The sequence below is a fragment of the Pygocentrus nattereri genome, chromosome 12 (assembly GCF_015220715.1).
Source record: "Pygocentrus nattereri isolate fPygNat1 chromosome 12, fPygNat1.pri, whole genome shotgun sequence".
Classification (NCBI taxonomy): domain Eukaryota; kingdom Metazoa; phylum Chordata; class Actinopteri; order Characiformes; family Serrasalmidae; genus Pygocentrus; species Pygocentrus nattereri.
Genome location: NC_051222.1, coordinates 24,992,694 through 25,005,234, shown reverse-complemented (window position 1 = coordinate 25,005,234; position 12,541 = coordinate 24,992,694). Strand labels below are relative to the sequence as shown.

Below are 12,541 nucleotides of genomic sequence, written 5' to 3'. Positions count from 1 at the left end.
TGGACTGTCATGATATCAGTGCAGAAAACCCCCTATTTCCACACTGGAGACCACCAAATTAACCCCTGCTTATTGGCATAGCATGATGTGTTTGCCCAGGCAGAGAACTGAACCCCAGTCTGCCACATGGGGAGCCACAATGTTACCCACTACACTAATCAGCATCAAATCATAAGAGTCATAGCAGAGTGACCAGAGTGGGATTAGGTCAGAAAAGTACAAGCTGACACTTTACCGATGACCACGTGCATGCCCAGACCCGCCAGGTGTCGAGAAGTTTCAAGGCCCATTCCTCTGGCTCCTCCCGTCACTATGGCAACCCTTCCATCCTGTCTGGGCAAAACTGGGCAGGGACAGAATGAAGGCAGAGAGAACAGGACAAAAGGAACATTAGAGGAAAATAATGATGACCCCCCTTTTCAAATTGGCTCTGGCCTTCCTGATCAAGGACATGCTCTCTATCTCACTGGGACCCTTGAAAAGGAACGGAGAAGCACAGGTGTCTGTGAGATGGATGAAGACACTGACTATCACTGCATCTTTCACTGCTACACAAAGGCCCATCCCTTGACTCTAACATGCAATGTCTCTAGGAAATGCAAGGGTCAGAGTGCAAGAAGTTGTAGTTTATTAATTGCATCAGTCCTACAGTGAGCAAAAGACAATGTACTGATAACACTGTGTGCTGACCCACTTCTCTTTAATTTCGCTTCAACGCCAGGATGTATCTGCCATTAGCGCCAGATTGTGGATGATTAAGGATCAGCATTAAATTGCTGCACATTTTCAAAACTCTGCCACAGCAATCACTCTCTGAAGCTTTGGCCGATTTTTGGGGATTAGAAATTAGTTAATCCAAAAACTCACCTGCTTCTGACCAAACAATCAAAAGACAGAGACAGGAAACCCCCTCAAAGTCAACTCATCAGTAGTAGCTTTCTTGGTCAACTATAATTATATCAGTCAAATACGTGCATTTATTTATTTTGTTAATAGACCACTGAGGCTATCTCCTGCAGATGGAGCCATGTCCATATTAGGAACTTTGGGTCTAAGATGAGTTTCTCCAAGACAAAAACAAATGTCATGTTTCTAAGTTGCTGTTATTGTTCCCTGTGGTAAACAAAGATGTTCTAACCCTGATCCAGTTTGGCCTATGAACATTTTTAAAATCACTCGAAGAAATATGAATTTGCATGCTACCACTTTCTGAACTAACGTCATAAGACTGGCAAATTCACCGAAATAACTCATGCTTTGATAGTCAAGCAACTTTAGCAGTAGTAGAGTAGAGATGGTATTATTATACAATAGTTTAGTAGCAGACTTACTTGCATGCTATGTCATTTGTATAGAACTTCTTTAACAGCCTTGTACTTCAGAGTGACATTCAGTGGAAAAACAGGACAGAGTTTGGAATATTTTGTAGCAAACAAGGCGCAACAGTGGAAATTTTAGAAAATTCCATGTTTAGTCGTCGAGAAATCCAATGCAAATACACTCTTTGTAACAAAACAGGCAGTTGGTCAGAGTTCTTTAACTACTTTAATGAAGCTTTTGCTAATTTGATGCTCTTTGCTTATTCATATTTCATAGTTTGCTATGTGCTAATGTTACTGATATCACTAATACTGCCAACGTCAGCACTGCTTTTTGCTTGTCTATTATGCTTCACACTCAATGTAACCAGAGATAAACAAATTCACCATCGCAATTCCCTGAAAATAACAGAAAATGTACATTTTATAGGATTACAAAAAATGAATAAAAATGAATAAGAATAAGGATTACGAAAAATGAATAAAATACAGATATTTTAGCACCGTAGACTGGGGTGGGCAATATGCTCGTGTTTCATCACTATGAAGATACACAATATGCTTTTCTGGAGTTGGGGGGTATGATTAATCGACTTTTAGTTGGGGGAAAAAAAGATTTTTGGTCAGTTAACAGTCATAAAACGGATCTAAGTAGTGAACATATTTGGTTTTGAGTCTTGTTTTACTTTACATAGGCCTAAGCTTGAGTTCAGACATTTCTGTAGCACAATTTACACTGCGTCAATAGTCCACAGAGATCACATTTAATCAGAACTGCAAGTCCAAACTTGATTTATAGAGTACTCCACAGTTTGGTGATAATTGGATATTTTTTGTCTTGGATTTTTTGTCTAATTATTACTATAAGATCTAAACTTATATGCAAACAAAAGCTCACTGTGTTATGCTGCTTAATGATTAAACAACTATGTATTGTTAATTCAACTGGTTACAGGCAAGTATACATGGCCTTCTTCATAGATTTCTAATTTTTCCTGGTACTAATACTCCACTAATGCACTAATGCTGTGAACAGAAGTCCATTGTGTAGCGTATCTAATCCCTCGTTTCCATGAATTGCTGTACTGAAACTGCTTCTTCATACTGACCCCAAACCAGTTTTTCCATTCCCACATTGCCACAACTGCTCCTTTTGGAGATTTATCTACAAGACAGGTTTAGTTCTGACCCAGATTTAACAAACATTATCACATTGCTTATCTGTGTCCTCTGAAGACTTTCAGTAGATCCGGTGTAGACGGTTCGGGTTCAAACAAATCTATGCAGGAAGGTGTATCTCCAAGAGAAACAGCATGCTGGTCTACAATCAGTGGAAAAAAACAGTTCTAGTAGCTTCTAGTACAGAAGCCACAAGCCGTTCTTTCATTCAAAGTCTTAGGAGGAGGCTGCATAAGTACTTGTTTGGAATTTAGGCCAGAGGTTGACCTCCCTAGACTGTTTAATGAACACGCTACTTTGAACTTTTTCAAGTCAAGGTATCATTTTTGTCCTCTACAGCTTCAGTTGTTTACTACCACAAAAATAGACTTTCTCATCTTGGTAACCATTTGTATTTTATTTTTATTACTGAGTTTGTGACACAAGGGAATGCAAAGGGTGATTTCCTAGAGATTTCAGCCTAAACTGACTATTACACTGACTGTTAACATGGTTTGGCACTGTTAATGACAGTTTTTAGGCAGCAATTTTCATGATTTGTTTAAAAAAAAAATAAAAAATTTCTCTGTTTATTCTGTGCGACAGGTTGAGCATCATGTGCCTGACGAATCCTGTCAAAGATGGAAAAAATCTACACATTTGAGCTCCTAAGAAGGCTTAACATTAGCTCTACATCATATTTCACATGTTTTATAGCTAAATAGGTTGGTGTATCAAGGCAGACAGTAAAACTAAAGGACACAAAGCGATGTTTATGTGTCACGCGTGTGTACAGGCAGAGGCAGATGTGAGACAGTTGCCAGGAGACGGGCAGTTACTTTTTCTGTCAGCTCACTAACAGCGAGCAAGCTACTCCAACGACATTACCGGGTTAAAACTGTTAAAACAGACAAAAATACTCGACATGGAGCGGGAAACGAGATCAGCGAAGCTATTTCTGGCTCATAAGTTAAGGTTAAACGACTCTACATTCCTGCCGTATCGCTGAAGTGACAGGAACTCTGACACACACCGTCGACTAAAGTTAGGGAGCAGCGTCTCACTCAGAGAAACGGGGAGAAAGGCTGAGCCGGAGGTTCAGCGCGGACTGAGAGCTCCTGACCTGGTAAGGCGAAGGACCTGTTGAGGAGCTGGTAGAGGAGAACTTTAAGTCCGGCGAGATAAAGTCGGACGACGGGCAGCAGAAAGCAGGACAGCCACCACATCGCTGCTGCCGCGCGGTGTCTCTCTGTTTACGCTCCGTTGTCGAGCACTGAACTAAGCAGCGCGCCCTGCCGATGGTTCCGCTCTGCGCGTGAGGACGGCCGCAGCGCGAGACGAGGCGGAGGAAGGAGACCCTACCGGCGAAAACAAACAAACAAACAAACAAATAAATAAATAAAAGCGGTCGGTACTCTTAAAGGGTGGAAATGAACACATTCATTGCAACCTGAGTGAAAACAGAAGCGTTCTTTATTTCTTTTCCAGTAAAAGTACTCGCCATCAGATATTCTTAAAGGGCCACTCCCTTAAAGTTCTGCATGAGTCAGTCAGCAAGACGGACAAAGTCCTGCACAGCGGGCTGATGTGAAATGCTCCGCTCTATTCATTCATTCATTCATTCATCCATTCATCCATTCATTTACTTATTTATTTATTTTTATTCCCGGGCCAACATTCCTTGTGTTGTTTATTCTCCGTTGTGTAGGTGGGGAGACGAAAGCTCTGTAGACACTATCTGGATTTAAACATGAACAACTTTATTTCAAATGAATAAGATCGTGTTAAAGCCCTGTGAGAGTCCCGAAGGCCGAATGTGGGATCTCTAACTTTTTCAAACTGCCTCTGCTCTTATATGCTGAATGGACGCACATACATCCATACATCCCCATTAGAAAACATCTGGAAAAGCTTAAATGTCTCATACGATTGGCATGCTATTCTATAGAAGACGGACTATACAAGAGGCCCTCAACAGAACACACACACGTTAACAGAGGAAAGGAGAGCTTAACAGTACGTAAAGATAACAGATATAAAAATATAAAGAAAAACATGAATATATCAATATAACAAATACAAGATGAGTGTAAAAACACCTCACTTGGCCACCCCCCCCCTTTTTTTCCAGGGGACATATTATTACTTCTTTTTCACTTTGGTATTAAAGTCACAGCTCATCATTTATTAATGATCATACAGATATAAGGTGATGTGGCAACACAACCACTCAACACCCCTCCAAACACCGCCAAACACAAAAAGCAGTAATGCCCCCTTTTGTAATCATAACATGGGGAGTTATCAAATCCTACGTAGGGGGTTAAACCCTATCCTGATGAGTTTGGAGAAATCAGCTAGCAATATATTGTAAAAACTGTGACCAGGTATGTCCTAAATAAACAAACACTGCACAAAGTGCTGAATTAAACAATGGTTGCATTCAAAACCACAATATACTATATTTTACATACAGTACTAATGAATGCACTTTTAATGGTATATTTTACACACCATTTATGTAAAATATGCAGTTTTTGGGCAGTTTTGGGTAACATTGAATGAATACCTGCACATCTTAGCTGACAGTGTTAACGGATAATCAGATTTAAGTAAACTGAACGCCTACAGTGAGTTAATGCTGTAAAAAAAACACTAAAATGAAAGGGAAAAAAGATCATGTAGCACATCTCAGCCTAGCCAAAGTCAGCGACTCGCTAAATGTAGTGATATTTATTGAGTCTCAGTTTAGTCATGTGTTCAGAAGATAGCTCTGCATCTGACTCATGTCTATCACAATCTCGTTTATCTTTTAAGGTGCAGAGATAAGCAAAAATGTCAGGATGTGTTTACACACCCCCCCATCCCCCCTCCCCCCAAATGAAGTGCTGTCTACATTTTGCTGTTGGCTAATGGAAGTTGAAGTTGAACATCGCTGATCGTTCTTCAGGTTCAAAATTTACATTCTCCAATAATATGGCCAAAACCTCTATTTACCTTGGTTTTCCAGAAAATTCAATTTGCAAAGCAATCAGACTGGCAGAATAGACAAAGAGTAATGAGGCTGCCAAGCCAAAGAAGAAAGATTGCAATTCGCCTGAAACAACATCCTAACTGCATTATTGTGAAACATTTAAATGACTGGCCTCCAACATCAGGAAGATAGATTTTATAAAATCAAGATTGATCATATTCAATTTTCCAATCATTTACCACACACACTGAGTTATGTGTTGGAGCTTTAATATATTAAACCCACAGGATACAAAGCGCAACACTAAGAATGTTTGTCAAAGCACATTGCAACTAAAAATGAGGGAAATCTTAGCGACTGGACCTGTTTGCGTTGTAATGTATATGTGTGTTTCATATTTTTTCCATGTATATTTTGATGCATGGCATCCACTACAGCCTGCCCTATATATTTACAGCCGTCACATGACGTTTCATTGATTTTCTAAGCCTGCAGGTGTGAACGGGCTGCAAGTCCGTCTTGGAGACACATTCTGACCTGATCACTCAAGCCATCTTCAGAGGAGGTCAGGGACAAATATGACCACATAACATTTGTAGTGTGAATGCTTAAGCATCTTGATGTGTCATCAACAACATTGAAGAACCATCTCTGTCAAACGCATCATCACAGCAGAGACAAAAGCAGCTGCGAAGCTTCATTTCACGCCTCCTCTACTGTTTATGTACAAGTTGCACTAGCTATTCGTTTGGTTTAGATGTTTGTAAAAGACCCTTCATTTACACGTACACAGACTTGCAGCACACTTTTGTCTGACGACAAGTGTAAGACCGACATAGTAAATGTGGGAAGTTCCTCCATTCAGGAAATCTGATCACTGGAGACGCATTCGAGGCACACGAACATGACAGGTGTGAATTGCTACGCATCTCACTGTCCACTTATAACCAGATCACTCAAGAAGGACGCTTTTACAGAGAACAGAGCCAAAGTATAATCAGCAAAGAAATAGTTATCGTGCATTAACATGTGCAGAAGTGCCTTCTCTGTAGATGTGTTGACTTTATTAAAATCGGCATGTCATTTGACCGGGGGCGCCCAAACTTTTGCCTGAAGAGTTTTGTTTAAACACAACTGCTTGAGCAGAGCACTGGCATCAGGTCGGTTCTTTGTATCGGCTGATACCTTAAAGGGGAATCCCACTGATTATTTTGAAAATGTCTGCCCAGTTCATTCATAGAGATATGACCAAAGTCATTCAGAGAAGTCTGCGGTGAAATAGTTCATTGTAGAGAAACTGACCAACAGTAGTGATGATCAGGACCAGGGGTCATGATGTCTACAACACAATTATAGCCGTTTTATCTACCCTCCAAAATGACCAGAGGACCTACATGGATTTTCCAAGTTTTTATGTGTAATTTTGATAATGGTAGAAGAGGGGTCAATCAGAAAACATATTCCATTCTCTTTAGGTACTATACACCCTGCATATATATATATATATATATATATATATATATATATATATATATATATATATATAAGAAATTTTGATTGGTACTGTACCTCTCCTCCATGACTGGACCTAAAAAATGCATTTTAGACCAGAACATGATCTCAAAACCTTTGTAAAACAGTGTGTCAAACAGTCCACATATCTGTTAGTATTTCATATAAAGCCTTTGTTGTGAGGGATCTTTTAGAGGTACATGCCTAGCACAAATCACTACCACTGTGAATAGGTCTGGCTCATGTTTCTCTGGAACAGAGAGACTTTGTTGACTTTGTTCACTTCCTAACGATTTATTATGCCGACATTTTTGTGGAATTTTCCCTTTAAGGTCAGATATCACAATTGATATAGGGAGAGAAGAAGTTGGGTTGCTACCCTTTTCAGGGTCTGAACTGTAAGCACAGTGTTGGAGAAGGGATTTATATACAGTCAATCAATATTTGACTCAGGACAAATGTACTGTTTGAGGCAAAGCGGGGACGTTTGGGGAGATGACATTGAGCTGTGACAGATAAGAGTATTGAAGGCACTCTATAAATACCGGCCTTGAATGTTCCTCTCTTTAACACACACAGGACGCTGGACAAGCATATTGTGCCCACTGAAGGTCTAAAAGCAAAGATAAAAGTCAAAGCGGTACACAAAATAAGCAGCATCAGCACCTTTTCCTCATTAGCATTAGCTAGACATTAGCTGAGCTCTTGGCCCCTCACTTCTCCCAGAGTGCGAACAGCTCCACCTTCAGTGATCTCAGCCTAATCAATAAAAAGCTGATTAAGTAATTATCTCTGTAATACTGTAATAATACTGAATAGGCACAGTATGTCCTCACAGCCAGTGGGAATAAGCAAAGGCAGTTACTGTTCCTGGATGTTCACACTGGCCCTTATTCACAAAGCTACATACGCTCAAATCTGATCATAAAATTAAGGCACAAAAATTCAAATGACAGTTCTGCTGTTCATCAGTTTTGTCTTTGGTGAACCTGTCCGATCAATCTGCCGTCTTGTAGGAGTGTATACAAATTAGACTGTAATAGTTCAACAATCATATTATATTATCAATATAATTTATCATAATAGCAATTATAAGAATAAAAATAGAAAATAACAATAACACTAATAATTTGCAGACATAGCAATCCAGTGCAAACGTGGAAGATCTTTGACATGCGCATCAATCAAAACAAACATTCCATATTCCATTTAAAAACACATAACAACAGCTAGAACAGAGGCATCTCATACTGCACAATCACATCATCTTAAAAAAATAAAAGCAAAAGTTTTGCTTATTTCACATTTTATTCCTTCTAGTCGTAATTTTTAATACGATAAGGTTTGGTCTGCAGTGGATCAGTGCTTTTGGCATGTGAAATTCACACCATGTTCAGCATTGGTGAACTCTAATATGAATCCTCAAGCAGCAGCCCTACTGCTTTGCATGTGCTGACCTCTGAGTAGGGATGTATTACTCGAGTCAGGTCTGAGACTTGAGATTTTTTTTTATTGCCTCGGACTTGTATTTGACTCAATAGTGTTTGTACTCAGACTCTTCTCAATCTTGCCAGATTTACATTCTGATTTTAACCGAGTCCAACTGAAGGTTTAATATATTTTAATGCTATATATTATTATATGCCTTATGTTTAAGTTGAACTTATAAATCCTGTGTCCTTCACAAAACTAGCACAAAAAAAAAATTCTACAGAAAAATAAAATCTTTACACTATGAGGAGATTTTATTTATATTGCACATGGAGTACTGATCATACTACACTGGGAGTGGTGCTGCTTGTACAGTCTAACAGAGGCAGGAATGAAGGACATGCCATAGCACTCCTTCACACACTTAGGGTGAAGCAGCTTGTCACTGAAGGAGCTGCCCAGTGCTACCAGCGTCTCATACATGGGATGGGAGCCATTCTCCAACATGCATGCTAGCTTATCTAATTCTATGTCTCTCTCTCTCTCTCTCTCTCTCTCTCTCTCTCTCTCTCTCTCTCTCTCTCTCTGTATACAGGTGTTGATGTAGAGGTAGATGTATTGTTGTGCTTTCTTTTGGATATTGGTATATATCGCAAGTATGATAAAATCTTGAAGTTAAATGTGCGCTACAGCAGTTTATATTGTAGTCAGTGAGCATCATTAAAACCTGGCAATGGTAGCTATGAGTGTGCAAATTCATAGGCAGAGCATGTTTAGGCCAATTGGTAGTCCATTACTACTTGCATCCTAGGTGTGACCCAGAGGAGGACTGGATTTTGTTGTTTCTTAGTTCTTCTTGGGTCTTTTTCTCGCACTCTTGAATCTTAGTTGATATATCGGTGTTACTTCCTCATGATCTTAGAGAATTCTTTTGAGTCTTGGACTCAAGAAAATTGTGTTTCATGTTCTTGGACAGTTTTTCTTTTGGGTTTTCATTACTCTGAGTGCTGTTTCCTCCTCATGCTCTGAGACAGTTTTTCTATTTGATCCTTGGTTACTCTGAGTGCTGTTTCCTCCTCATGCTCTGAGACAGTTTTTCTATTTGAGTCTTGGTTACTATGAGTGCTGTTTCCTCCTCATGCTCTGAGTCAGTTTTTCTATTTGATCCTTGGTTACTCTGAGTGCTGTTTCCTCCTCATGCTCTGAGACAGTTTTTCTATTTGAGTCTTGGTTACTATGAGTGCTGTTTCCTCCTCATGCTCTGAGTCAGTTTTTCTATTTGAGTCTGGGTTACTATGAGTGCTGTTTCCTCCTCATGCTCTGAGTCAGTTTTTCTATTTGATCCTTGGTTACTCTGAGTGCTGTTTCCTCCTCATGCTCTGAGACAGTTTTTCTATTTGAGTCTTGGTTACTATGAGTGCTGTTTCCTCCTCATGCTCTGAGTCAGTTTTTCTATTTGATCCTTGGTTACTCTGAGTGCTGTTTCCTCCTCATGCTCTGAGACAGTTTTTCTATTTGAGTCTTGGTTACTATGAGTGCTGTTTCCTCCTCATGCTCTGAGTCAGTTTTTCTATTTGAGTCTGGGTTACTATGAGTGCTGTTTCCTCCTCATGCTCTGAGTCAGTTTTTCTATTTGATCCTTGGTTACTCTGAGTGCTGTTTCCTCCTCATGCTCTGAGTCAGTTTTTCTATTTGATCCTTGGTTACTCTGAGTGCTGTTTCCTCCTCATGCTCTGAGTCAGTTTTTCTATTTGATCCTTGGTTACTCTGAGTGCTGTTTCCTCCTCATGCTCTGAGTCAGTTTTTCTATTTGAGTCTTGGTTACTATGAGTGCTGTTTCCTCCTCATGCTCTGAGTCAGTTTTTCTATTTGAGTCTTGGTTACTATGAGTGCTGTTTCCTCCTCATGCTCTGAGTCAGTTTTTCTATTTGAGTCTTGGTTACTCTGAGTGCTGCTTCCTCCTCATGCTCTGAGTCAGTTTTTCTATTTGAGTCTTGGTTACTCTGAGTGCTGCTTCCTCCTCATGCTCTGAGTCAGTTTTTCTATTTGAGTCTTGGTTACTCTGAGTGCTGTTTCCTCCTCATGCTCTGAGTCAGTTTTTCTATTTGATCCTTGGTTACTCTGAGTGCTGTTTCCTCCTCATGCTCTGAGTCAGTTTTTCTATGTGAATCTTGGTTACTCTGAGTGCTGTTTCCTCCTCATGCTCTGAGTCAGTTTTTCTATTTGATCCTTGGTTACTCTGAGTGCTGTTTCCTCCTCATGCTCTGAGTCAGTTTTTCTATTTGAGTCTTGGTTACTCTCAGTGTTTCCTCCTCATGCTTTCAGGGAGTTCCTGCTTTTGAGCTTTGTTTTTGGCCAGAGCTTCTTCATACTCTTAGAAAGTTTTGCCTTTTGAGTCTTGGTTCCTATCAGTTTCTCCTCATATTACTGGGGGGGTGTTAATTTGTTCCTCATGCTCTTAGGAAGATTTTATTGTTGAGTCTTGGTCTCTCTCTGTGTTTCTTCCTCATGATCCACTGTCTAATTTAGTGTTTGTCATGAGCTGTCTGAACCTGGAGTACCACAAAGCTGCTTTAGGGCAATGTCTGTTGTTAAAAGCACTGCATAAATACAATTCAAATGAACTGACTTTCACTACGAAATGCAGAACAGTTTTTTTTTCCTTCTGCATCTCAGTGAGAAGCCCCTGGGGCAACATAGTGGTATGGTGCTGGAATTCAATTCCCACACTACACATGGAGCACAAGCAGGTGTGTGAGATTCCCTCACGTACGACTGGGTTACGTAAACAGGCTTTTTTTCCTCCCCAGATTGCTCTCAGGTCTCCCATGAAGGAAATTTTTATCTGGGAACCAGACACTTATAGCCACCGCAGTGGCAAACAAAATACTACTCCAAAGAACTCTTTGGTCAGAAGCTTGTATGGGGTTTTTTATGACTGTCAAACAAAAATGATATACCAGCCACAGACACTACACTCTCACAGCATGCGCTCTCTGTGTCCAGTTAACAACAAAACATTTTATGTTACTTCTAACACAACCAGCTTACTGTTACTTTAAAAGCATTATTTTTACACAAACATTTATTATAATTATATGGTATTTAATGCATGACTGTAATTGACCTATTCATCCTCTCCTAAATATAGTCGTGCTCATAAGTTTTTGGACAGCAAAGCAATGCAATTTTGCCTCTGTACACCACCACAATATATTTGATATGAGATTCACAATGTGACAGAATCTTAGTTTTAATTCAAGGGGATTAACAAAAATATTGTATTAACCGTTTAGGAATTACAGATATTTTGTAGTCTCTCTTTCGTCACAGGCTCAAAGTTATTTGGACAAACCAACCGATTAGTTTTCATCACTTGACTGAGTCTCAACAGAAATTGTAGCTGTATCCACTTCAGAATTCATCCTGCTACGGCTATCGCAGTCACATTATCAGTAAACACCAGTGACACAGTTCCATTGCGAGCCATAAGTGCCCACACCATAATACTGCCTCCACCATGTTTTGCCCTTCCATACTCTTCTCTTCTCATCATTCTGGTTCAAGATGATCTTGGTTTCATCTTTCCAGGGAGTGTTGCTCCAGACCTAGGCAGGCTTTTTTAGATGTTTTCTATAGTAAAGTCTAGACCTTTTTGTTCTTGAGTGTCACCAGTGTTTTGCATCTTGAGGTACGGCCTCTGTATTTACATTTATGAAAATACCTCTTGACTGTAGACTTTGCCAATGATATGCAAACCTCCTTGATAGCTTCCTTGACTTGACTAGATATTGTGAAGGAGTTTTTCTTCACCATGGAAAGAATCCTGTGATCACCCACTTTAACTGACTTCCATGGTCTTCTAGGTCTTTTGGTGTTGCTGAGCCACTAGTGCATTCAGACTTTATGCCAACTGTTGAAATCTTGACTTGGCCACTCCTAAAGTTTCTGTTATCTCTCTAAAAGGTTTGTTTTATTTATTTTTTTAGCCAAATGATGGCCCTTTACTTGTATTGGCACCACTTTGGAATGCATATTAATATTTTCCATGAACAGCTATCAATGCATATTTAACACTTGGAAGCAACTCCAGAACTTTTATCTCCTTCCTTGCCACTGTTGCCCCTGGCTTGCCCACCGGGGGGGG

At 39.8% G+C, this 12,541-nt stretch overlaps 1 protein-coding gene across 2 annotated transcripts in view; it reads right to left on the bottom strand.

Moving 5' to 3' along the window:
- Positions 1–12,541, bottom strand: part of dhrsx (dehydrogenase/reductase (SDR family) X-linked) — a 79,163-nt gene that overhangs the window by 55,504 nt on the left and 11,118 nt on the right. Inside the window, exons 2-3 of one of the 2 annotated variants that reach the window (XM_017715094.2) lie at positions 3,601–3,835; positions 236–343 (exon numbers count right to left, since the gene is read on the bottom strand). In XM_017715094.2, the coding sequence (XP_017570583.1) occupies positions 236–343; positions 3,601–3,703 (211 nt within the window). In that variant the 5' untranslated portion in view covers positions 3,704–3,835. The remainder of the gene's footprint in view (positions 1–235; positions 344–3,600; positions 3,836–12,541) is intronic. The other variant, XM_017715095.2, reaches the window with a different exon arrangement.